Source organism: Poecilia mexicana, unplaced genomic scaffold (assembly GCF_051168715.1).
Source record: "Poecilia mexicana isolate PSO_F unplaced genomic scaffold, ASM5116871v1 scaffold_2, whole genome shotgun sequence".
Taxonomy (NCBI): Eukaryota; Metazoa; Chordata; class Actinopteri; order Cyprinodontiformes; family Poeciliidae; genus Poecilia; species Poecilia mexicana.
In genome coordinates, this window is record NW_028263371.1 from 56,590,777 (window position 1) to 56,617,459 (window position 26,683).

The 26,683-nt window shown below is 44.2% G+C and overlaps 1 protein-coding gene across 9 annotated transcripts in view; it reads right to left on the reverse strand.

Moving 5' to 3' along the window:
* Positions 1 to 343: 343 nt before the first annotated feature.
* Positions 344 to 26,683, reverse strand: part of tns1b (tensin 1b) — a 127,786-nt gene continuing 101,446 nt past the window's right edge. For 5 of the 9 annotated variants that reach the window (XM_088003305.1, XM_088003314.1, XM_088003323.1 and 2 more), the window contains 16 exons: positions 18,285 to 19,772; positions 14,685 to 14,866; positions 14,470 to 14,608; positions 11,206 to 11,301; positions 9,232 to 9,412; positions 8,101 to 9,119; positions 7,788 to 7,874; positions 5,263 to 5,391; positions 5,067 to 5,159; positions 4,884 to 4,961; positions 4,740 to 4,808; positions 4,612 to 4,638; positions 4,218 to 4,386; positions 3,868 to 3,936; positions 2,876 to 2,905; positions 344 to 2,798 (listed from right to left, as the gene is read on the reverse strand). In XM_088003305.1, the coding sequence (XP_087859431.1) occupies positions 2,660 to 2,798; positions 2,876 to 2,905; positions 3,868 to 3,936; positions 4,218 to 4,386; positions 4,612 to 4,638; positions 4,740 to 4,808; positions 4,884 to 4,961; positions 5,067 to 5,159; positions 5,263 to 5,391; positions 7,788 to 7,874; positions 8,101 to 9,119; positions 9,232 to 9,412; positions 11,206 to 11,301; positions 14,470 to 14,608; positions 14,685 to 14,866; positions 18,285 to 19,772 (3,995 nt within the window). In that variant the 3' untranslated portion in view covers positions 344 to 2,659. Of the gene's footprint in view, positions 2,799 to 2,875; positions 2,906 to 3,867; positions 3,937 to 4,217; positions 4,387 to 4,611; positions 4,639 to 4,739; positions 4,809 to 4,883; positions 4,962 to 5,066; positions 5,160 to 5,262; positions 5,392 to 7,787; positions 7,875 to 8,100; positions 9,120 to 9,231; positions 9,413 to 11,205; positions 11,302 to 14,469; positions 14,609 to 14,684; positions 14,867 to 16,728; positions 16,810 to 18,284; positions 19,773 to 26,683 lie in introns of all 9 variants that reach the window. The other 4 variants (XM_088003326.1, XM_088003308.1, XM_088003330.1 and 1 more) reach the window with 4 other exon arrangements.

Below are 26,683 nucleotides of genomic sequence, written 5' to 3' on the forward strand. Positions count from 1 at the left end.
ATTAACATAATATTAAAAACTAATATTTTTAAAAATGTTAACCCTTTTATTAAAGGGCAGGCCAGCTCTAGAAATCACACACTAATCAAATATAGAAACTGATTAGGTTAAAGATTATTTTTCTAATACCAACTAGAGTTAAAACTTTACAAGGTCCATGCACAAATTCTGTCTTAAATCCTTTCTGTTTGTATTGTAATATTCTTCACACAACTTTCCTAAGATCCCAGTAATAGTCACCCAAAGAAGCATATAAAGTTTGACTCTTTCAGGATATTTCTCCAGTCAACAAAAGAAACTGACTCTTCATAGGTAAAATACACCAAAATAAGACTCCAACATGTTGATTTGTACTGCTTTTTAATGTTTTTATCAACCTGAAATGATAAAATGCATACCATGTAGCAAACCAAAATCAACAAAGCTCTTTACAGAAATTGTAGATCATTCATACACTCTACAGTCCAGACAAATCTGGACTCTTAGCTCAAAGTCCTTTTACTTCAGTAATTGTTTTGGAAGCAAAAACCGACGTTTTTAAATTTTTTTGTTGCATAAGCCGAGTCAAGAGCATCTATAAACTACCGACGGGCCTGGTTTGAGTAAAACTGGATGCTGTGTAGAGATTAGTCTGCAGCATTACGGTTACAGTTGAGCGAGCAAGCCCCCAGCTAATAAATACATTCTAGATACAAAAACCCTGTAAGTGCTGCATTTTTTAAAAAATTATCATAAGGCTCCAAATATGTCTAATCGATCATCCTGCTGCCAACCAGTTCTTAATTTCTCAGATTTGATTTCTCATCCAACACAGTTAAAACACTGAATTAGAATCTGTTGTAGTTCTTGTTCTGCACCACACGAGGGCAGTAGTGTCTCATTTAACCTGACTGGGAGGATTTGGGTTTTCAATGTCGCACCTGCAGACGAAGAGTCCGGTTGAATCAGTTCTCATCCTGAAATCTTTCCTCTGTCTTTTGGGAATATGAGGAGGTTTAAATTTGTTAGGCAATACATCAATGGAGCTGAACTGGGTTGAAATTTTGGGTTTGCATTAGGCCTCAGTCCTAATATGCTGTGGTCTGTTGTGTTATTGGAGTGTGTGAGCTCTGGACGACCTGGTTTAACATCTCTATGTCTACATGTTCTGGTCTAGATGCAATTGCATTAATTTTCACAACCTTGCGCTTCTTTGTCCTGGTCTTTGCTTTGTATAGGCCAAGGCATTGAGGGTTCTGGACGGTCAGCAGCGGCCTTTTATGTCACTAAGCCCCACAAAACAATTCTAGACGTTTCCGTCTTCTTAAATGATCTGCATCCACGTCAGACCGTTCCTCCTGGATGGTTAAGGTTGTGGTGACGCGTTGTGGTCAGTGAGTGGACCCAGTTTTACATTACAGGTAAAGAGATTCTGACCTGTTCATCATGGCTGCTGCTTTCGTTGGGTAATAAGAGATTAAATAGACTCTGAGGGATCAGAATGAAATCCATATTAGACTGGACCTCGATACCATCCCACATACTTCAGGTGCTGAATGTGGATGATGTACTTTCTAGGCAGGTTCAAGGCAACAAATCATTTGTTTCTGGCTTCACTTTAGATTAACTCCAATTTGGACTTCAATAATATTATTTGATACAAAATATTTCCCCAATAAAACAAAAAACAAGAGTGTTAAAAGAAAACAACACGTGAAAAACATTCAAAACGACAGTGATGCACTTTAAAAGCACACGCTTTACAACTTCTCAGCCATCTTTTAGTAATGTATACTTTATAATACAGGTATACAAGTTAAAATGAAGCAAAAAAATAAATATCTTAAACCAATGGAAGTTTATATATAGAACTCATATATATCTATAGGTGTAGCTTACTTTCGGGTAGGGTGAGCGTTCTGACTCGTTTCCACAGACAAAAACCCGAGAGCCGTAAAGAACGATCAGCTCTGAGCCTTTCAGTCATGAGCTAAACTGCTGCGATGGTGGCGGACATGAAGCGAGGGCACAGTGACGGTCATCAGCTTCAGTTCTGCATCTTTAAGACATCGTGGATATATTTTTTTCAAAGCTTTAGAAAACAAACGCCAGATGTCGTCTACTAGTCCTACTCCAAAATAAAAAGCCATTCAGAATATTTACAGACCCCCACCAGCTGCAGAATGTCCAACAGTGTTTCATGTAAGACAGCAGTGGTGCAGGATTGACCTACAGTATCAGTACATACAGACAGAAACTTGGGTTTTTTGGATTAAGCAGCCATATTTGTTTTACAAAAGAATACTTGTGACCCTCCCTTGGCGGTGCACGGTTCACACCCTGGACTACCTTTGTTAAATCTTTGGTTGAGCAGTCTGAAAGATAAACAATCCACCTTCACACAACTTCACTTCCTCCTTAAAAAACAACATAAAAATGTTAATATTTGCACACAATCATCCCCTCTTCCCTGGAGGCTTAATTACCCCCCATCCCACCGTCAAACACAGCTACCCCCCATCCGTCACTTCCTCCGCTCTGTTCTGAAGCCCCACTGAGAACAACCACACGTCTTAAAGGAGACAGAGCAAGAAAAAAGGCCGACATCGAAGAAGAAATGAAAAGCAACCAAAGGTTTTAAAGGAACCGGGCCAAGAGGGAGGGAGGTTCAGCCCGCTCCTCATCGGGTCTGCGAGGCGATTATCTTCGACACAAAGTTGACGATGGCGCTGGCCGGCTGGTCCAGGTCCAGCTCCGCGAAGATGTGGCTGACGTTGTCCGTTGTGCTTCCCTGCTTCCGTGCCACGAATCCAAAGAGCCTGAAAAGAAACGAGAGATTTAAAGAGGAGGAAGGTCGGATGGGGCAGGAAACGCTGCTGATGGAGCGGTCACTCACTTGGCCGGGCCGCCGTCAGGTTTGCTCCATCTGGAAGGGTAAAAAATACATAAGTTAGGGAGGTTTTTTTTCATGAGACAACTGTTCAAATGCAGAGTAATGATGAAAAATGAACCTCAAGTCACAGCTAAAGCTTCTTCACATTCCTCTAAGGAAACTAAATTGTAATTTTAAAATCCTTCTGATCTTTCAAAGGTTTTACTCCCAAAAATGCTTACAAATCTGCAGTCCCTTCATTTTCTAACAGATTCAACACTAGATTGTAATTAACACCTTATTTACAATTGTTAGTCATCTTGACCTAAATATTTCTGTTGCAAAAGAAAATTGTGGAGGTCACATTTCCTCTAATTTGCTAATAGTGAGCTAACTTTTCATTCAGCGCGGTGGCTAACTTTGAAAGCGTTGAGCACACTTAGCTTTCGCTAAATATTTTTCCACATAAATTCTAAACAGTAATTTACTTGGCTGTTTTATGAACTTTCATTTGAGTAAAGTTTAAAATCTGTGTTAGACATTTATACACGCTCTTATTTTGAAGTCTGTTTACACAGCAGTTTCGTTTCCTTTCAAGTTTTCTTCAAATAAAACATGGACAGTAGAGAACAAGATATAAACATAAATGCTAAAGGTGTTATACAACATGTAAATTATAATGTCAAATTAAATTGATGCTTGAGGGTTGTAGTCTTTCAAGGGCAAATATCATTTGCATTGAAGTTTGATATGGCGTGTAGATACAGCACTTTAGGGTTAGTGAAACTAATGTTAATGATGCGAGTAGCACAGCTAACGTTTTAGTTGGCGGTGCCCAACAGTGAATGTCGAATTTGTTGGAAATTCTCCAACAATCCAGTTTTTACAGAGAAAAGTTGGTTACGGCTGCATAGCAACTGCTTTAGTTTTGTTTCACATTTTGTTCTTTGATACATGCAACAAGAAAAGGGTTGAAAACAAAAGAAATCATGACTCTAGATTAATGTCTGACTCACTTCCTGTCCTGAGGGTCTGTATTGCAGAAGGTGACGGTGTTGGCGGGATAGTGGCGTCGGAAAAAAAGCCTGGAAAAGAGGAAAAATCATGTTTGTGGATCAGTTTTATCATTGAACTGCTTACAAATGTTGCTGTGGAAAGTTTCTACCAGAATGTTTTGGTCATTTTGAGTTTATTCACCAGTTACGTGATCTAAACATTATCTAAACAACACTCAGTTTGTATCTGAGAAAGTGTGGTTAGTTAGTCTGAATTTAGTTCATTCTGCAGCGTCATGTATCTCTGGTATGCCTAAAGACTTTGTGTTATTCTGCCTGGTGTCAGAATGGGGAGGATGTTTCCGACTTACTTCCTCTGGTTGTCTGTGAGCGTGATGCCCTGGGAAGACACCTTGAAGTGCACAACGGTGGCGGTGGGGGGCGAAGCAGCAGCCAGCGTCTCAGAAATCGCCTTGGCAACAGCCTGGGGACCTGTCAGGGACTCCATCTCCACCGAGTTGATATAGAGAACGTTGCATGCTGGGAGGAGAGAGAAATCACCTCAGATGGATCAAACGTGTTGAGCAGGATCACCTCTGTTCATGCAGAAAAGGTTTTAACGTGGATCATGCTTCAGGAAGGAATCTGGGAGTTTTAGGAGGAAAATCATTCCACAGAAAGGTTACTGAGGAGATGCTGGACGCTGCTGTTAAGAACATAGACCAACATGTAAGATGCACATTCCAGATGTGAAAATGGCTTTACCATGGGACTCAGCTGGGGCCCTCTGCACTGAGATAACAAGGAGTCGGGTTGTGAGAATCTAAACGCTGCCTCTGACACCAGATAACTGAACTTTCAACAGCAGAATTAGATGCTTTTAGATGTGTTACCTGCTCCTTGTTTCAGCCTTTCAGCTAGCGGGTTTGTAGCTGTGACCTCTGGAGTTTCTTCCATCAGATCTACAGAAAGCACATTTACAACCTTAAAAAACCCCAAAGCAATGCTTCTAAACAGAGTGGAAGGTCAATCAATACCTGTGGTAGGGATGAGGAGTTTGCAGGGGAGCGCCAGAGGCGTGATGGCATGCTGGTAGACCAGAGCAGAGAGACAACCTGCCAAACAGAAAAACACCTTTCAATTAATCTTTCATACTCAAAGTAGCCTCTGATGTTTGATTTGTCTAATTGTAGAAAGATGCCTGCTGATGTTCTGCTTACCAAAATAAGGCTCATTAGGGCAGCCTTTCAGCTTCACCCCTTTAGGACTGCTCTCAATCAGGAAGTGCCTCACCAGCTCGTTGGTGATGTCACCTGCATGGCACAGAACAACCGATTAACATCGAACCGGTTCTCAGTTCAACCTTAACTGGGGCCAAATCAAGACAACAGTGGCTGCATTACAGAAGCCTCCTACCTTTCTTGCTCTGATGCACAGAGGGTGGAGGGGACGCCACCTTCATGGCCAAGCCGTACGCCCCTCTGAACGAGTGGCTGTCTCTGATGACGAAGGCTCCCGGCTCTCTGTCTTTCAGCAGGTTGATGGCTGTAATCACACAACATAGTTACGAATACATCAGAGGAAGTGTGGATGTTGAGAGTAACATTTTGTCGTCTGAGCCCTGGGACCGCCTTCAGATGGTCAACCAGCCAATCACTGTGCCTCTGTAGAGCTCCACTGAAAATGTATAGACAACTTATACAAGAGAATCTCTTATTCAATTTCCAGACACTATTCTGGTATAAACCTTCTAAAACACTGTTTCTCAACGCCGGTCCTCACGCCCCCTGCTCTGCATGTTTTAGGTGTTTCCTTGCTTCAGTCCAGCTGATTTCAATCGATGACTGATTAACAGGCGTTTGCTGAACTGCAATCAGTTGAGTCAGGCGCATTGAAGCAGGGAAACCTCTAAAACATGTAGGACAGTGAGCCTTGAGGACCAGGGTTGGGAACCACAGCTTTAGAACAGTGTATCATGAGATTAATGGCCAGATATTGATTTGCATGGATTTTAAAAGAATAATGGGCAAAAAGATGAGCTTTGCTCCAGCAGATGGAGTAACAGGAACATGACAACACTAGGGTCACTACTCTGGTTTGTTAATATTTTTAACAAAAAAACATAGATTGTTGTAATTTCTCAATTTAATCTCTTAGCCATAGCAAAGTGGTGACACTAACTAGATTTGAGTTTTAACATTTAAAGATAGGAAGAAGCTAAAAAGCTCTAAAATGATGCAGATTAAAAAAAAATTAAGAAGTAAGCCAAGGGCTTAGTCTCCAGCATGACGACTTGTTTCAGACACTCAGGAGACAAGCTTTAGTCCTTACTGGCGCACTTCTGCACATGTGACAGTTTAAGAGAGATGAATCAGATATTCAGTAATTCTCTACATATGCTGTGGTTTTCACTCTTTGGGACTGCACTAAATATAAACTGCATGTGCCTGATGTCATTGCAGTTGTGCATGATTTCAAGATGATGCAATATAACGCAAGGGAGAAAAAGCATGCAGGATGGCTGGTGTCAACTGACCCAAACCAAAGACCACATGCATATTCATTATTTCTACAAAATGATGTTACAGGGCCACTGATATTATGTCCATCATCTCAGAGTGAAAACCATGAAGATTTAACCATCTGTGCAGCATTAAATGAAAACATAACACAACTTCTAAAAGTATGTGAACATCCAACCAAGAATAAAGAACACAAGATAAACTGTAAATGACTCCTTACTTGAATAATAATGCAAAACAAAAAAAGGAATGTTGAAGTGGTTCGGCCAGTGTCCAGATTTATGTTTGGTGGGTGAAGCCAAGGGTGCATTCGCAGCAGCTCTGGTTCTGTTCGAATGCAATGCCAAGAGGACTGGGGATTGCCCCAAAACCAGGAAGCGGACTGCAGTGCAGTACAGAAATACAACCAACACACGTCTGTGTTGGTTGCTAAATACAACCAACACAGACGTGTATTGAGCGCTAGCAGGAGAAATGGCTTGTGTTCTTGCACCAAAGACAAAAGCGAAATCCTACAATCAATAAAATCTAACACCACTCCATTTTTATTAACAGTTACTGAAGAAGGAGGTTGTGCTCAGTGTCGGAGGTTTTTGTATTGTTTCCTTCAGAGCTTCTTAGTGCAGCGCCCCCAAAAGAGAGGAGATAAACGGATTTCTTAAAGGGTGTGGTTTGTTTGATACAGTGCAGTGTGAAAGTGAACCATACCTGCTGAAATGTCAGTATATGTTGCAATTTTGGTCAAACACAGTGCCCTAGACAATCAGGCTTAAAAACACCCTAAAAGATAAGTTCATATCAAGAAGGGCTTTTCCACCGGTGAGGTTTAAGTTCTTAACCGGGGTTGGTGCTAGAGCCAGTTCCTCACTGCTTCTATGAAGAATGCATGAAGGAGGCATCCTGATCAACCTGAATTACTTCAATTGATTACTTTTATTGAGGAGGAGCAGTGGCTCTACTTTTTGCTCCCCTCAGAAGCTGAAGACAACAGAACCATAGATGGTAACCTGAGAATAACAGACAGTCCTTTCCTTCGTAACTACACCTTCAGATACAGTTCATGAACACAAAACACTCCAACCCACAGTAGGAACAAGACAAATTTGTTCTGAAAATGTGGATACAGCCAGAGCTTTGGGCATACAAAAAGAGAATAGCCCTTGAAAAAAATTATTTCACCCCACACAAGATACCTCAAGGGACCTGTTTAGTGATCCTCCTCCAGATCCACAAAGTACACATCGTCAAGACAACCAAACAATAATTTATTTAAGTTAATAATCTGGTCCAATATCCCCCAGCCAGGATTAAAATCCACACTGGTCCTTCTGAACGTGAGGAACCTCTTTTCCAGCAACTTAAACGAATTACCCCACGGAGGCTGAAAATGTGAACTCGAACAGTCTGAAAGCAGTGTACCTTGCTCCCTGGAGATGTCCGGCTTGTACCAGAACTTGGTAGTGTCCTGAACAAATTTAACATTCAGCTTGGTCTCCGGGCTTCCATCTGCAGTAAGAATAAAACTATGATGAGAACCTTTGTTTGTGAAAGATGTGATATGATGATATACAGTTATAGAAAAATGCTTGAAGGCTCTTTTATCACATTATAAATCTTGTCTTGAGGACATGACAAATCTAAATTCAGATATTTATTAATTCTGCTAGAGGTTACTTGGAAGGAACCCTCTGAACATCTGGATAAGTATGCTTTCTCTAAATTATGTTCTTACCATGCATGTTGAACCGTGAAAAGTCTGAGAGGGTGTGGAAGTAGCCAGGAGTACTCCCTCCACTCACTGGGGACATGATCTTCCCATTTAGCGTCCCATAGGACGGTGCTCCATTTGGTCTATCGCCACTCGACATGCGTCTCTTCTCTGGGAGCTGTGGCTGGAAGCCAGGGGCTGGGCTACCCTGCCTGAAACCTACACTCATCCCCATCGTCCCCCCATCCGAGTAGCCAGCAGGGGAAATTGGAAAGGAGGGAGTAGGTGGCCCCTGATATCCCGAAGAGCTACTCTGCCTCGACAAGTTCCCGTGTCTTTCATCTGGTGTGGTGTAACCACTGTGCATGGGGTGACGATCTAAACTGGGGCTTCTCTGGGACATTTGTGTAACAGATGGATGACAGCCCAACACTGGGCTTCCTTGAGTGTGTGTGACAGATGGCTGTCGGCTAAGCACAGGACTGCTCTGAATGGGCTGACCCAGGGAGGGCTGCCGGCTGAGGATTGGGCTGTGCTGAGAAGTCTGTCTGCTGAGAACTGGACTGCTCTGTGCTCCCTGAGGCAGATGATGACCAAGGATTGGACTGCCACCAAGATCTGCCATTACTACCTCAAAGTTGTTGGATGGGGGTTTTTGACCTGTCTGGATGAATCCATCTTGTTTGACACTGAAGTTCTGCTGCAGGACGGGATTATAGTTGGAGCTGTGGATGTTCGGTTGTAGCTGAAGACTTTCATTGCCATGTGTGGTCTTTGAGAGCTCTGAGAGAGGTGGGCTGGGATCAGAGCCTGGATAGCTTCCCAGTAGGCTGCTAGGACCAAGATAGGACAGTGTTGGGGTTGTAGATCCAAGGTAGGAAGAGGTTGGAGAGCTGGAGTCCAGGTAAGGAGAAGTGGATGGATTTAGGTCTTGATTTGATGGCGTGCGAGTAGGGTGCGAACTCTCTGGAGGGTGTGAGTGGAACCCAGAATCAACAGTCGGTTGGGAGGGAGTGCTATTGCTGCTTTCTGCTTGGAGATCTCTACAATTGAGGAAAGAAATCTGTTAGTTGGGTTGTATGGGCCGCATTTGCCTGGTGTATGAATGTAGCCTTAGTTCGAGGACCAGAAGTTGGCACTATGTAACTGACTCACCCCTGTGAGTCCTGGATGGGACTGCTGCTGGATAAAGGTGGGTTCAGTGTATGAGTGGTTGGGCTTGGACCTCGCTGCTGACTCTTGATGTCTCCAGGTGGACTAAGGCTCCGAGGTGATGTTGGTGGCTGTCCGCCTACCACCGCTGACCTCGCCACAGACTCCACATAGCTTCTTGGGCCTTGATTTAAAAAAAAAAAAAAAACAGTGTAAGATTTAAATGTAAAGGCTCATGCTGTACATTGTTGATGATTGGTTTCTGATTTGTGTTTTTATATATTTTTTCCCTTGAGCAAGAGATTAATACAATGGAACAATCAAGTCAAAGGAAAAGGAACTAATAGCGAATGCTCCTTTTTAAAAAAGAAAGAAAAGATGAGTAACTGATGCTGATGAGGACAACTGAGACGGATCTTAAAGGGCATATCATCACCATCAACAGTCAGAAAACTTACAAACCCTTTAAATTAAGACAAAAAGGTTTTTTTTTTTTTAAATCCAGTCAGTTTTTTTAAACACATTGAGCCTTTTGATAGATGCCTACTAAGACAAAATGGCATTACTATATATATATATCAACAATGATTCGTTTCTTGGAACTGAACGATGCCACACAAATTTCTCTGTAGATGAAAAAACTTTCTCAAAGCCGGGATCAAGTGGATGTCTGCCCTCTTATTGGAGGAAGAGAAAGGATAGAGGGAGCACGTCCAGGAAATGAGGAGGAGCTCTATGGGAGTAAACAGAAGTGGGAAACTGGACAATGGGAATTCCTATGAAGGAACAAACCAAAGCTTGAGGGATAAAAATGCAACACAATAAAATGCAGCTGCATCAGACGTAGCTATTCATGAGAATTAAGTTTAGCTGGAAAAAACATCCATGCTAAAAATTGGCTGTTGCAGCATGTTTCTGTGACTGAGCCAGATTTTTCAAGTCTGGTTTGTTTGGGGAGGTGTGAATGTGCAATCAAACTCTGATAAGGAACCAACAAGGCAAACTCTGGTCTACCTACAAACCTAGGTTTTGACTCAGCCGAAGTGAACTCTAGTGCAATTCTAAGGCATATGTGAATGCCAAGCGGACCAGAAACTGTTGTTTTCATGTCGTTTCCTTCAGTGGTTCTTGGTGCAGCACCACCACAGGTGAGTAGGTAAACTGGTTGCTTAAATGGTTTGGTTGGTTTGACTCTGCAATGTGAAAGAGAAACCGCAGCATCTAAAAATGGAACAAATATTGCAGTTTTGGTCCCCAATAAAACTGAGTCTGACTGCTGGGTGTGAAAACACCCTAAATCTCTGGGTAAAGTTTTGGTCTGTTTTGTTTCTTTTGACTTCTTCCTCCTCATGAAATGAATCACCATATTAACCTTCACTTTATGAACTCCCATTCAAAGTGCAGACTATGACTACTTTTGTCATGGTTGGGTGTTTTTTTCTGTTTTTGCAATGATACCCAAGTTTTGTGTTTTAAAATTAACACTCTGTGCCAACTTTCATTTGTGTTCCCGAATGTCTGGTGTGTTTCAATTGAGGCAGGTTTTTTTGGTGGGGGGGATGGACCTGTCCTGAGCCATTAGCCTGAACAGAAGTTATAAAAGTGATGATAAATGCCTTTTAAGATAAATGAGGTGGCTACTGATTATGAGCTTGAGTGCCAGCAACGATCTCTAATCCTTACCTTCCTCCCTTTCACTGCTCTCATCATCTGTTTGGCATCATTGGAGATAACCAGAAACAACATATTGTGAAGAACAACATGATGTAGGAATTCACAGTTCTAGTAATGGTGGTCTCATCTTTCTTGGAGCTTACAGCTCTAAGCAAATCAACATCCCATCCTTTTGATTTAAACATTCTTTTCATCGTTGTTTCTTCAGATGACCTGAAGGTCTTATTACAGTGATTAGGAGGCCACTGCACAGTAATCCCTGACCTATGACCCTAAAGACATCTTCATGGTTTCAGGACCAACCTGAGCCTGTTTGGTTGAGCAGGATTTCTGCCGGGTTGTGAGGCTTCAAGCCCAGGGCTGACAGGGGAGTCTTGGCAAGACCAGGAGGAGACCGACCTGGAGGGAAACGGGGCAGTTAGAACCACACAAAGACAGAGACTTACAGCCATGCTGACAGCTGCTACCTGTTGACCGTATGACTTACAAACTGTGGTTTAATTTAGGATGCTATTTTTATTTCTGTCAACTCCTAGAAATGTGATTTGAACAACCAACCAGGTAAGGAACCGTCAGCATGTCTGGTTGGTACAAAGACAGACATATTCAGGTGGGTGTTCCCATGCTTCATGCTCTGATGGAGGATCAAAACATGCATGTGACCAATCTCAGTCAACTCTGACCCAGCCTGACTCCTAGTTGAACAAGGTGCATTAAAGCAGAACCTATGAAGAACCTCTGATTACAGGTTTTGGGGTCTTTGCCTGTCTGAACTCATGAAGCAAATCAGGCATTAAACATTAAAGATACATAAACACATCCAAGTTAAAACTGAAATAAAGTCAAAGAACCTCTGGTCATAAGAGGTTATTATTAACATAATAGTGCAATACCTGCTTGCTCCTTTTGATTGACACTTTTTTCCTACCAGTTAAGACATTTGATGTACAGACTCATACATTATCAGTTAAACAACTTTTAACCTTTTATGAAGATGTACTAAAAGCTCTCCCATTCTTCATCCAAATCAGTTCCATGATAAAAGCTGCATTATCTTGTTGGCAGGGAGGTTCTTCCTTTCCTCGTCTCTCATCACCAGACTTGAGTCGAACTATTTTCCACAGAGCTCTGTGCAAAATGTTGTGGAATTTGTCCAGAAGTTTGTTGCCATGTTTTATGCAGGTTTTTGCCCTGATGGTAATGTTACTATTTCGCTTCAACTGATCCTCTTCTACTATCCGGTTTTATGTCTGCAGGCAACATGAATAGTTTTAAGGAGCATTTATCAGACATGGTGATAGATTATGGTAATTTGTATGGATATTCACACAATACCTACAAAGATTGTCAAAATGGCTAAAAAACTCTTGAATGGAAATAGCAGTGTCATTGTCAATGGAAGAGAAGAAACGTGTGGCATTTACTCCTGGAAGCACCAGGGTGACCCCAGGTGGTCTGCGTCTTGTATGTAAGGTGTGAGTAATACCAACAACCTGCAGCCTTGTGACTGCACATCCACTGTTCAGCTTTGAATGAAGTATGGGAGAGACTCGACTCAATGCAACAACCAAACACTGGTGAAATCATGTTTCTGGGAAAAGGTTTTATTCCTGCTGAATCACTGAGATGATTCACAATTTTTCATGCCAAAAAGGTAACAATGAAAGAAGCAGGTTGTGGCAGGGAAACAGGGCAGCAATGGGAACTCAGTCACAGGAGCAGGGAGAGCAGCAGCTGCTGAGAGTTTGGTTTGTGAAAACATCATTTCAATTCTCACTGGAAGCTTTGACTGCTCTGCAGTCTCATCACAGTGCTGCTCTCGTGTGATTTTCACGCCAAAGCCGTGCAGTGATGGGCAGGGAGACACTCGGGAACAGAACAGGGTTCAGGGATCAGTATGGCTGACGGGTTGGGACGGTGGGACTCCCAGCGAGTGCCGTGCGTCCTCCACTTACCAAAGAATCGCAATCAATTCTTTGAAACCACACCTTTTGGTCATAGATGGCACGAGTGTGGAGAGACATGAAGACTGAAGCACCTTCAGCATCTACTACTGAGAACAGACTGCACTGATCCTCAAACATGCACTTTCAACAAGATTGGCTGGAAAATTGGTCATTTTTACTTCTACACTGCATTTTGTGTCAAGCTGAGAAAACTCTGTAGTGTTCTTAAGAACATCATTTCCTGTTTAGGAGGACATAAAGACGACAGCAGAGGAACTGAGCTGTGTAACTAGCAACTAGGCATGGAGTTGTAATTAGGCTAACTTGGGTCCAAAACGCATCACTTGCATCCGACTCGGCAATTTTTTCCTGACGAAGACTCAACCACAGCAGTCTCTCTATGGAGATCGAGTATTTGCGAGAGAGAACTGGAAAATCCCGCCAGCATAAACACAAGTCAGTTTGGCAGTGAACTCTAAGCTGCTTGAAGAAGATCGCCGTGTCACTCTTTAATTTATTTTGCTAATTCTGAGCTCTGAGTACACTGCTTTTTTCAGCAACTAAAAGATTTAAGTTTGCATATCCTCCCAAAGTGCACATGTTTTACTTTGCCTCCGTGTCTCACTCATGACATTCCCCTCAATTTGCTGTGTGACCAAAATAGACCCCAGGGCTATCTTGGTCCCTTGGAGATGCAGTCATGGAGGAATCACCAGCGGTCTCTGACCCCGTTTTAACTGGTGACTACATCATCCAACCTGACTTCCTGTTGGATCAGGGACCAAAATGGATGTGGCGTGCTTTGGCCTCTAGGCTACGTTCATATACAGGTGAAGGCCACCCATAGCCCATCTTTGCCTGGCACTCTGAATGACCCAATTCAAATCTATTAACCCTAAAAAAATCTGATTTATGCCACTTTTATATGCGGTACAAATCAGATACCTATCCGATAGTTTTTAAAGTGTCTGAATGGTCATGTTTCATTTCATCTGTCGTTGACGTGTTACATGCATTGTCAAACTACACCAGAAGAATCCAGATAAATAAATCTGAACACAAACGATGGCTGAAGCAAGCAGTGCTGACTCTTTGGATGGAGCTAATCAACAGAAAGACAGTTAGCTACTTTAACTATTTGGGATAACAATTTGATCCAAATTAGAAAATCAATCCATAGACGGCGGCGTCCATTGTTGCTTCCATAAACAGAAGTCTGATTACATCACGTTCAGTTAGCAGAATGAACAAACGCAACAAAATCATAACGGAGCATCAACATCTGCTGTGTGAACATAAGCTAAGACGTCTGAAAGCCTGAGACGAAGCTGAAATCCAATGAAGGAACATCATTTCTGCATGTTTTTCAGAGGTCATCTTGGCAAAAGGTTAACTAGAACAGAAGAAGAGCTTAAACATCTAGACTGAATGGTCACATTTTTTACCAGCATTATAATCCTTCAAATCTTTGCTGTTTTTTCATATGGGGGAAATCTCAAACAGGAAGAAAAGTTGGTTGTAATTTAACTTGTACTTTAAAAATGATCAATCATGTATGAATTACATGAGTATCTAAGTCAAAGCTCCACAGTGCCATCTGTCAGCCGGAGGGGGCACTTACACAGATTGAAGTAAGGGGTTTGCGGTGAGACGGGGAAGGCGGGGGTTTGGGGTAACGCCTCACCACCAGCTGTGGGTGTTGGACTGATGGGGCCTCCCTCCATCTCCTCAAAGGCCTCCCGGTAGCTGTGCATGTTTTTCTGTAGAGGCGGAAAAAGATCCAATCAGAAAACAATCACTTTACATGTTTTGATGCATCTGCAGCAGGTTTTCTACCTCCTTGGGCCGGCCCCCAGGGTTCATGGCTATGGCGCTGACGAACTCTGGAGAAACGCACCGGACTGGAGAACGAACAGGCACATCTGGGGACAGCGCGTCATCAGAGTGTCCCTCACTGGTGATGCGATGTCGGGGAAGGATTGTCGGTTCATCTGAAGGTGCTGAACGGGCCTGGACCCCTGAGGTGACGTATAAATGAGGGTTAAAGGTCAGAGATGAGAAATGCCTGTTGGTCCGAGCAAAGCATCCTTTCACATATAACATGCACGCTGGAGAAAGTTGCTAACGGAGCAAACGCACACAAACATTTTAGCATTATATCCAATAAATGCTGTTAAATTCTCAACCTGGGATTTTCATCAAATCGAACACCGGCGGCTCCTCAAAGCGCTGAGTTAAGCTGATTTTCATTAATCTGCTTCCACTTGGAGAGCCAGGCAGAAAGTTAGCAGCATTACAACAACAAACAGGACTGGAGTTAAGATTTTTATGCAAATAGGCAACAAACTGTAAAGTGGAAGGCTGGAAAAATGACATGAAAGCAGAAACAGAATCAGTGTGTTAGATCATCACATTTTGTGTCAAGATGTGTTTATTGGAGGAAAACAGGAAAAAAACAAGTTCAAGACGAAGAACATTTTAGTTTATTGTGTTTGTTTGGAGGCAGTTTCCTCTGCAGCTCTAAGTTTCACCAGGAGGAAGAATTACCAAGACAATCCAACAGATGCTTTACATCCAAATCAAGTATTTCATTTTCGCCCTCTTGATTACTGACGGAAGTCCTTTAAAATGTGTAAAATGTTAAATATTTATTTAGTGAGCCAAATGTATAGATTGAAGGCAAATATTTATTTTTAAGCTAAATATTTAGTTTGACAGCTCACTGACACTGCTGGTCTGATCCAATACAAACTATCAGAAGCGCCAATAAACATTTTATTTCTTCAACTTTCATAACAGTTTCACATTAGGTGGCCATATTGGATTGTGACTCTGTGGGAAACCTCTAGCTTCTGAGCTAAATGCAGTTTACTCTGCTGCTGTGTTCAGTCTGCAGACCCTGAAGACGGAGCGGTGCGTGGGCGAACGCCTGGTCTCAGCTGTAAATGGCAGCGTTTCTCCAGACTGAATGGAAAAGTGGAGGACACAACATGAGAACAGCTGTTCTACTCGCCTCATATTCAAGAAAAATCTGCTTTTTTCCTGGTTTTAAAACTGAAACACACCCACTGAGGCCCAGATGTGTCCAAAAACACATACCTCCCTGTTACAGTACGCTGTTACCGTGGTAACGGCTAATGGTTAACAGCTGCTGATCCCAGAACTGAGAGATCGTCACACCTGCTCCTGTTGGAGGCTGAAGACACTCCTGTTCAACCAAACTAACTATTCCTGAAGTAAAGGCAGCTGTGATGTAATGCGAATCCCTTCATTACCTAATTCCACCTCTGTGTTTGTGGTTGTGTTGAATCTGGGAGGATCTTCCTCCGTGGTGCAGATTGGGCTTCCAGAGGACAAACTCAGGTCCGCTGATGCTTCCAACCAGGACAACTGTGGTCTGCATTTACTTTGTCTGCTTTAGTAGATCGTGAAAGTGGTTGAAGTGATAAAAGCGGTTTTGAATGAGGCCAGTGTATCCTGGCGCATTGTTCCCCAACTTTGGCAAAACAGATCTTGTGACACGCTCTCTCCTGGCAGGAACAGAGCCTCCTTTGTTCCTCCTCTGTCCCGTTCTTGTGAAACTTTAAAGTTATCCCCTCTGGTCTGTTCGGACCACTCCTTCACCTTCAGAGAGGAAACTGCAGCTCAGAACAAACACGAGTGGTGAGGAAGTTTGATGTTTCTCAAGCTGGAGAATGACAGAGTTTTTAATGAGGAAGAAGAGGCGAAACAAAGACGATTCAATGCCAACAAAAGCCCACCACACCGAAAAGGCAAAGCAGAAAGAGATTTGAACTCAGACTGAAGGAACGCTCAGACATAAGGAGAACCATGTCCTGTTTTCCTGAAGCGTTCCTTCAGACCGGCTGGGAGAACCAACCCGACAGGGAGTGAGAGCGGCGGTGCTCAGACTGAGAAGAGGTCATGCTGGGGTTGATGTTTTGGACTCGAGCCGAGTACTCTGGACAAACAGATGAACGATGAAAGAAAGGAGATTATGATAAACTAGAAGAAAGACGAGCAGAGGGAGGATGAGGTCATCTGAAAATAACAGCAGAAGATAACAGACATCATGTGCTCCTGTTCAAAACACACATCGTTCTCACATGACGGCAAAACTAAAATAAAACGGCAAGTTAAACATTTGAATAGCACTAAAATGAACTGAAGCTTGTTTCTGGTTCCAGAAGCCTTGCTCTCCGTCGCTGCCTGACCATCTGCAGGATGTCAGATGCTTTTACTCTGACAACCTGCCGGACTGGAAACCTCTTCCTGTTTAAGGCTGAGTGATGGAGACGGCCAGGAAACGAGATTAGACCAGAGCGTGTTTATGTTTCAGCCAACGGCTTCGGCCATTTTTCTCCTCTGGTCTGTCCTGCCCCTCAAAAAGATGAAGACCAAATGAGGGCAAGCTGTGTGGACTTTATGAAGAAAAAAACTCCAGATTTTTAAATCTAACATTTTGAAACCAAGACAAATTATTTAGAGATTGTTTACACATTTAATGAGACTTAAGTTCTGAACAATTAGACCCAAACACAAACTGAACAGGCAGAGAAACTAAAACCTGGGTAGATGACCCCTCTATCTCTGGACCACCAAAACATGTTTTCTTCTGGTAATGTTTTGTTTTGCATTCAGACTCTGAAGATGAAAAGTAACAACCTGTCCATCGTTCTGGCAGACAGACACACATTTCTATTACTCTTAACTTCATCTGCCTAAATGAAACGTCAGCTCCGTCTGAAGAAAGCCAACCACACATTCTGCCACCACCACATTTCACAATAGGGCTTGTTTTCTTTCAGTGATGACCCGTGTTGTTTTTGTGCCGATCAGAACTTCTGGAATTGTGGCCCAAACATTCCAGTTGGTTTCCTTCAAACCAGAATACAGAATACTCTCTTCCACAAGGATTTAGGAGATTTTAGCCAAGCCTGGATGTTTTCCCTGAATGAATCCGTCTTTCAACCAAGTCCAGGCATAAAGTTGGAATTGACCAATACTTTCTGCTGACCCTTCGGTGGTGGACCTCTGGACAGCCACACTGTTTCTGTGTAATTTTTGAAGCGTATATATTTTCTGTCAGTCGTCCTATTTTGTTTCTAAACATGAATGGCTTAACTGTGCTCTAGAAAGTTGATATAATGCTGTAGATCTCATTTTGTACCCTTCTCCAGACTGATACCTTTGAATAGTAACTTCATTAATATGCTCTCTAACCTCTGCAAAATCTGGCTTTGGTGATGTTTGCAGGTTAGAAGATGTCAAGAAACTGCAGCCCAACTTTATTCCAGATTATTTAATTTCTTCATGTTGATGGCAGATGAGATCCCACTAGGGCCAAACTGGGTGTGTACATGTTTAGTGGCCCAAAAAAAAAAAAAAAAAAAGGTAGGACATTATTTTCTAACACAACAGATGAAAAGGTCTTACCTGCCACTCTCTGGGCCACCAGACCTTCTACATTGAAGACTTCCTCTGGCTCAGCGGCTCTTGGCTGAGATGACGCTGAGGCAGAACTTGGGCTTCTTTGGGACTCTGAAACATCTGAGGGCTGGATGCTTGTCGGGAATGTGCTGATAGGTTTGAGCTGAAGGTGGGGGCTTAAAGAGAGAGGGATCTGTGATGAACCACTGGTTGCAGAGGAGTAATTTGGAGATCCTTTGAAAGGTGAGGGCTCTGGTGAACCTGGCTTCCCAGATGATGTGTGAGCTACTGACAGATTGCTGGCCAGGCTGGGAACTGGAGCGGCAACGTTCAGGGCAGCATCAGTCTGGAGGGACGGTCTGGTTTGGCTCTGGGAGAAGGACGGCTGCGTGGTCACCACCATGTCCCTCAGTGGAGCACTTTGGGATTTTGATACGACTGAATGGCTGGGCTCCAGGTTCAACATGAGTCGGTTAAGGGTTTCGATAGACTGCTCGATCTCTTCCTGAGAAGCACTGTGGCGGTGTGGGAACTGCGGCAGGCTGTGGTGAGTGGACATTGATGCAGATGGAAGTGGACTGAATGTGATTCCTTCAGTTACTGGCTCCTCTGGAACTCCAAATCGCTGCCAGACATTGAGACCACGTTGGACGGCGTCCCTGCTGCTGGTGGTGCGGGTGGGAGCCTGTGGCATGGACTTTGGCTCGGCACCAAAGGAACGAGAACGAAACAAGTTGCCGTTCTGGGTAGCCATGTAATTTTCCAATGATGGGGTTAAATCACTTTGGATCAGAGCAGCAGGTTTATCAGATCTGCCGACATGTGGCTGAATGGTTTCCAGAGGTTTCTCTGGGATGTTGCGCTCCAGATACGGCACAGGTTCCTGGCCATTGATAAGTGACTCAGACTGGTAGTAAAGATCAGCTGGTGTAGCTCGTCCATCTGTGGAGGAAAACGTCCCCAGACTGTCCACACTGTTGCCCTCTTGACTGGTGGGCAATTCATCATCCAGGATGTCCGTTTCACGATCGATACCACTGTGCCCATTTACATGGACCTGGGCGGGCACCAGGTGAAGCATTCCTGCAGCGGCAGCAGATGTTGGTGTGGACAAGTAGGCCTGTCTGTGCAACGGCCCCTCCAGTCCACTCAGTAGTTGCTCTAATTCCTTCTTCTCCTTGGGACTTATTGGTTGTTGTGCTGGTGGAGCTTGTTGACGGACTGAAGGTAACGCCTCATCCAGGGCGACGTGAGTCTGGCTCACAGTGGAAGCATGAGGTGCTGATGTGGCTTCATCCGTTCGGTCAGTTTTGATAGAGGCAGTGGAGTTTCCTGAATCGCTGCTCACTGACAGGGCGTGGTCACCGGCAGGTAGAGCGTGTTCAACAGCCGTGGCTGGAAGGCCATTAGACGTGACCGTTCCTTCACCAGACTCCTTTTTACGAACTTTGGCATAGAGACTCCCGTCCAGAGGCCCCTGGGTGTGAATGACGTCTGAAACAAATAGAACAAAGTCTGTTTAGAGCCTGATCAACAACGTGTCTGTTCTTCAGAACCCATTTATATTCAGCTGCCCACACATTCCCATAGCCACGGTGACTCGGCAACTACCGATACAACTGAGCAATCTACTAAAAATAAATGAAGACATTAAGAAGAAAAGTGTGTGCAGCTATGAAGAACGGCTATCCAGCCAACGGCGCTGCTGGCGCATTTCCACTTTTCTACCAGCTTCAGGAAATGAACATTTACTGCAGATTGTGCTGTGGAAAATATGAAATCACCAGGGTTTGCCCCCTTTTTTAGCTAACCATATAAATATGTGCCATCTGACTAATACTGGTCAATCAGACAAAGACTTGTCTAGCATTTACAGCCTACAGCTGCAGCCAAGGCTTGTAAGGATATAGGGTGTCCCAGTCAGAAAGATTTAGTCATCACTGGAAATTTTCCTCTCACTGACAAAGAGGCCAGAAGGTTTCTCCTGTTTAAAAAACAAGCACACACACCAGGAGAGGCACTTAGAAAGTTAAAACAGAGCCACAAACAAAGCTCTTTTCTGTCATCGGTGAACAAGCAGTCAACTTGTCGGACTAAAGATTTAAAACTTTCTGCTCGTCATACATGGATCAGAGTTCAGATTAAAGCAATACCTGGTTCTTTAATCCTCCACAAAACTTTCTCAGAAACCCACAACAAAGCATGAACATGTATCCTTTTCTGATTGTCCAACAGAGAGGAGCTGCACAAAGACGCTGCCTATAGATGTCTTCATCTCAGCGGTAGTCAATAGGGGGCGCTGTCAGCCTGGGGGGCGGCCTCCTGGGCTGACCCAGGAAGACCCCCAGGGAGGCTGGGCATAGAAAATAAACGTCTTCATGTTTGACGTGATGCATAGATGATCAAGAAAAGACACTCAATAAAGCTTTAAACACAACTTATAAAGGGCCAAGTCCTACAGTGGAATTTAATAAATATGCAGTTATGAGTTTTAAAACTGATTTTTATTCATCTGCTAGATTCATTTAACAAAAACGGAGGAGAACTGGGCAGTGACCATGTGATTCATCCATCTTTACTCATCTCGGTGTGTGTTGCCATTGTAACAATGGTACATCCACACAAACCAAAAGTGCATGTTGCTTCTTAGTGAGTCAAACTGATTACCAGCTTTGTTTCACTTTGTTTTCTCCTTCACTGACTGTTCAGGTCATCCAGCCAGGTGTCTGGCTCTACCACAGCTGCAGGACCAAAACCCATTTCAGTCAACAACCAGGTGAAAAGTCATTCTACTCGCCAACGTATTCCAGCTCAGTCGACCTGTCGTCCTGTTTTTGGACTTTGGCAGGAACCTGGAGCAGAACCCACACATGCAGACTCCATGCTGGAAGAGCCGAGTCGTCTTCTACCAACGATCACACAGTTCAAACCCAAATGGGACCAACTTTGTACATTTTTGGGTTCTTATCACATGTCCACTGAATGTCCAGCTGGTCTGAAAAAAGTCATCACTGCATATTTGTAAAGCTCATAAAAACGCTCTGATATCAGTCCTGCAGACATGTTTAACGCTCAGTCACGCAGATAAACATAGACATTACTCATGAAAGAAGCCCTTTGCGCTCTCTAATTTCAGCACCTTCTTTATCACCTGTCCTGTAGTCAACACTCCCAGACTCACTACCTCGACACGCTGCAGGGAAACAGCAGGAAGCCAGCAGGTCTCCTACCTGTGTGAGTGACAGACAACCTTCATCCCCCAGCTAAGGAGGGAAGCCCTGCGGCGGAGCCCCAGGCCGTGGGGGGTCAGCAGAGCGGCTCCTGGCTGCTCCTCCCTCTGCAGAGCCACTTTGTGTCTGAGCTGGAGCTGCCGGTGCTGCAGGCTGCTCCGAGGTCCGCTCTGCTCCACAGGCTGCCCCTGTTCTGTTTGGGCATGTGGGAGGTCTGTCACAACAGTGTGTGTGATGGTGTGTGTAGGTGGAGGCTGAGGGGCCACCGAATTCCTCAGAACGGGGTTTGATGGAGCCTCATCCAACTCTATTACACACACATCCTTCTGCAAAAAGGCCTTTATTATACTAATAAATGAAATAATCCAGAAGCTGTTCTGGATGCTGCTCAGTTCTCCTGCTGGAGTTAAAAACACGACTGTAATGGAAAGAGGAACCTGATCCAACATCAGATTTAACAAGCTGAGAGCCGGAGGAACTCCGCCCTGCTGCAGGCCGAACAGAAGAACGAGAACCGCCAACTGTTCAAAGAATCATTCTTTCTGAACTGTTTGGAGATATGAACCATTCAGGCCCTTTACTGTGTTTTGTCTGAAGACTCCAACCTCTGGATAACAGTTTTTTAAATTCATAATCATATTTTACACCAATTCAAAGCAGGTTTATGGGTAAAGAGTCCATAACAATATGAAAAATATTTTTACCACGACTCTGTTCTTCCCCTGATGACAAACGATTCCAGGACTTTAGTCATCCGTCCTTAACGAACGAGCAGCATCTCCTCTTGTACTACAGGACATCTAATCCGTCACTTTACACTTTCGTCTGCGATCCGAACGACTATTTATGTTGATGCGTCTGCTGCTGTTTTCATTTGCTTGAAATGAATCCACATAAGCCTCTACAAATAACCTTTGACTGAGCCGTCCATGTGATAAGGCGGAGCATGTGCTGAGCTGGAGGGAAACAGAAGCTGATTTCTGATCATCCTCAACAAGAACAACAGCTGATAAACTCTAACTTTTTACAGATGTAATCTAAGGCGCATTTAGGTGGTGCCAGATATTTTAAGGTTCTGTGAGCCATATGGTGCAACTGTTTGACCTCTTCATCTTTGAACTTCGGCCTCCGACCCCAGTGGCAGTAGATACCTCGTTACAACGGAAATAGCATGTTACTCCTGCGGCGTCCATACACAAACACACATGTGTGCAGCTCCTGTTGGTCCCTCTGTGTTTGAAGCACTGCATTAATAAAAAGCAATCATGAAACGCGTTCTGGGAATGTTCCCCACGGCGACTCAGCAGGACCAGAATAGCGCTACATGTATTTACATTTAATACGCCCCAGAGGCCGCGCATGATGCTGTAATCGTATGTAAGTTTAGTCTGCGGCCGTATTTGGACAAAGGTAATGGCTGAACCATTGATTTGCCAACAAAGGCTGCCTTTACTGTAAGCCAGAGCTCAGTGATTCTTACTTACAGTAATACAGAGGGTTTGGAAATACTTCCACAAGATCTGCAACAATATGCAGTAAAGCATAGCTGAATCCAATGAAACTGGCAAAGTGCATAACCCTTTTATCCCCAAAACACTGGTCGCAGTAAGCATGTTGCAGCTCATCAAATATTCATCAGAAGTCGCGGTGAGTCGATATCTGGAAGTGCAAAGTGTTTAGGACTGGAAAATACAGGACAAGATAATGGAACAAGCAAAGTAATTGATTTTCAATCATGATGTCAGCAGTTTTACAGCAACCACAAATAAAGTAGCAACAGCTAAAACCCTCCACATTGACATGTAGCACCAGAGTGAAAACAGCCCCACCTGGTGGCCACATTAAGACAAAGATACAGCAGCGTTTCCACACCTGTTAGTCTGGTACACTTTGGTTTGGTTCTGCGGTTCTGTTTCTCACTGCTCTGTGTCAAACCAACTAAATCCTCTGAGCAACCTGTTCCCCTCCTCACCTGTGGGGGCGCTGCACCAGGAACCACTGGAGGAAACGACTCAACATCCTCTGACTCTGTTCATCAGTTCTTGACCTTTTTGGGTTCTTTTGGGTTTTGGGGTGATTACTTTTCCCCCACGTTGGTTCAAAAGACTATTGATGAGAATGAAACAATAAACCAAAATCTAATGTGACCAGCCTCTGATGTAGGACGCGCCAACATAGTCACTTCATGATAATAAAACATGGCTCCATGTGGAATGAGGAGTATCGTGTTATGACAAGGACCAGGAGTGGTGGGAGTATCAAAAGACAGACGGTAACCAGAGCGAAGCGAGTTTCCCAGTGGAACCAGAATGAGTTCATAGAGAAGCCGAGGCCTCGTTGTCTCACAGCTCGGCTGAGAGCGGGCCTGTTCAGGAAGATAAACGAGCCACACTAACAGGTCCCACGGGCCGGAGGACAATAAATAAGGCAGCAGAACCACAGAAGTCATGTGTTCATGTTGTTTTTGGGAATGCTGGGAGGACGACTGGAAACCAAAGGTTGGTGGTTCATGCTCTTAATTTGGCTTCAAACGTTTCAGATTCTTTTGGAAACTGACATTGCTAGCTAGCTAGCTAACATACACAAGGAACGTGCTTAGCAACAAGACAAAAGGGAGTCAGGGGGGAAAGATTTGTATTTGATGCTTTTATGATTTCTGTTAAACACCTTTGCTAGTCTCGATGTTTTAAAGTGCGTATAAATATGGCTAGCTAGCTAGAAAGATAGTGATAGGGAAATTGATTTCTGAAAATGTCAGGAGAATTTTTCATGAAAAGATAGCAGCATACATGTAAAATTACATTAACCGAAAAGAAGTGTCAGTTTTCCAATAACTAATGGCAACTTTTTACTAGTTTAATCATTTGCAGTTAGAGGAAGGCAGCAGCTTTGGCCAGAAGGAAGCAGCTAACGTACGGATATCGGGGGTTGCATCATCTGCTGTAACCTCGTTTTCCTTCCTCATAACTGTCCATGTATGGTTTTTTCCAGATGGATAAAGACCCATAATTAATGACATCCTTGGTCGTGTTTGGCTCATTCAGCCGAATCAGCTGTATAAAGCTGTGCTGTTGACTGCTAACAGCTGGAATAAAGCTGTTTCCATTAGACGATAACAGACCTCCCATTCATTCAGACATATAATGGGCAGCAGATAACCAGCACCGCTCTGCAGCTCACAGACCAAGAAAACAGGCAGATACACCATTAATTCTCCTGGAAGTCCTTAAACAAAGCATTTGGTTGTTAACAAAGCTCCGTATCCCCGGTCGCCCTGCAGAGGCCCTCTGCCTCTGTGGCCCCTTCATGATCCAAACAGGGACACTCCACAGCACAAGGCACTTGTTGTCTCTGTGTCCGACGCAGCCTGGACTAGAGGACCTTTAGTTCTCCATCTTGGTCGTTACGCAACCAGAGCTGTTTGGAGTCAAAGCAGAATAATCTGCCAAAGCCTGGGACCAGACTGGGGCCGATAGCGTGGCAGCCTGTTGCCAACACAAAGGCTGAGACGTCAACGCCGACCGGCCCCGACAAACCGACCCCGGCCCCAACGAACCGGCCCCGACAAACCGACCCCAACAAACCGACCCCGACGAACCGACCCCAACAAACCGACCCCAACCCCGACAAACCGACTCCGACAAACCGACCCCGGCCCCAACGAACCGACCCCGACAAACCGACTCCGACAAACCGACCCCGGCCCCGACAAACCGACCCCAACAAACCGACCCCGACAAACCGACTCCGACAAACCGACCCCAACGAATCGACCCCAACAAACCGACCCCAACAAACCGACCCCGACGAACCGACCCCAACAAACCGACCCCAACCCCAACGAACCGACCCCGACAAACCGACTCCGACAAACCGACCCCGACCCCAACAAACCGACCCCAACCCCAACGAACCGACCCCGACAAACCGACTCCGACAAACCGACCCCGACCCCAACGAATCGACCCCAACAAACCGACCCCAACAAACCGACCCCAACCCCGACGAACCGACCCCAACAAACCGACCCCAACCCCAACGAACCGACCCCGACAAACCGACTCCGACAAACCTCAGAGTCTCAAACTGTCAGGTTTGGGTTTTATTCCTTGATGGAACGTGACCTTCAGCGAACCACTGAAGGTCACCCGGCGGTGGGAACGGGTCAGCATCGTTGGTTCATACGCTGCCTTCCAACCAGCCGTTTACATGAATCAGGTCCTGAGCCATGACCTGTAGGAGTTCCTCAGGGTTCTGCTTTCGGCCCAGTTCTTCTTTTCATGTTTTCCTTTTGGAACATTAGTTAAAAAAACCATCTCATTTTAACTTTATCCGCTTTTCTTTTAATAATTTCAATCAAATAAATATTTAAATGTAACTGATGAACGATGTTGGGAATCTAGCTGTTTAGTTTGCCGTGCATCACTTACATCCGGGTCAAATCCAGTTTAAATTGTTTTTTTACAGATCAATCGCTACAAAATGCTAAAGATGAATGAAGTTAATTTTAAAGTCTCAGTTATAGATCTTTTCAATGATCCAGCTGCTTCTTATCCACCTTAAACTGCAAACAAGCTTCACATTACAGCTGAAAACAAAGTCCTAGCAGCGTCTTTCTTTAATTCACTCCAATCCTAACCTGAATCCTTCTGGACTCAAAGTTTCAGTTTGACTTCCTGAATCCCAGTTCTGCTGTTTGGACTGTAACCGGACAGACGGACCGGGCTCGGCTGGGAAAACAACCACGACCCGGAGCGACCATGCATGAGGTCATCGAGGAATTGCTGGAAGAGGTGAAACGGCAACTTTGTGGCAGAAGAAAATCTGTTTACAGAGAAATCAAGGTCACTTTAGGTCTGAGCTGGTCCTGGAGACGTTACTGGTACCAGAACCTCAGTTAACCTGACCACAGCTGAGAACATCTGAACCTTCAGGGCTGATGTCTCCAAATCACTGAAACTCAAACTGTAAACTGCAGCCGACTGAAACCTCTGGAGGTTTTTCTCCTCTGTCATTCCAGGAAGATCCCAGAAATGATCAAAATATGAAGACAAAGCGGACAGAAGCCCCGGACCAACATCGACATTCACACAGTTAAAACATCCAGACAGCAGGATAATGCATAAGTTGATGTTACTTGGTGAATCAGAGGCTGTGGCTCCGCTGCGTCCAGAG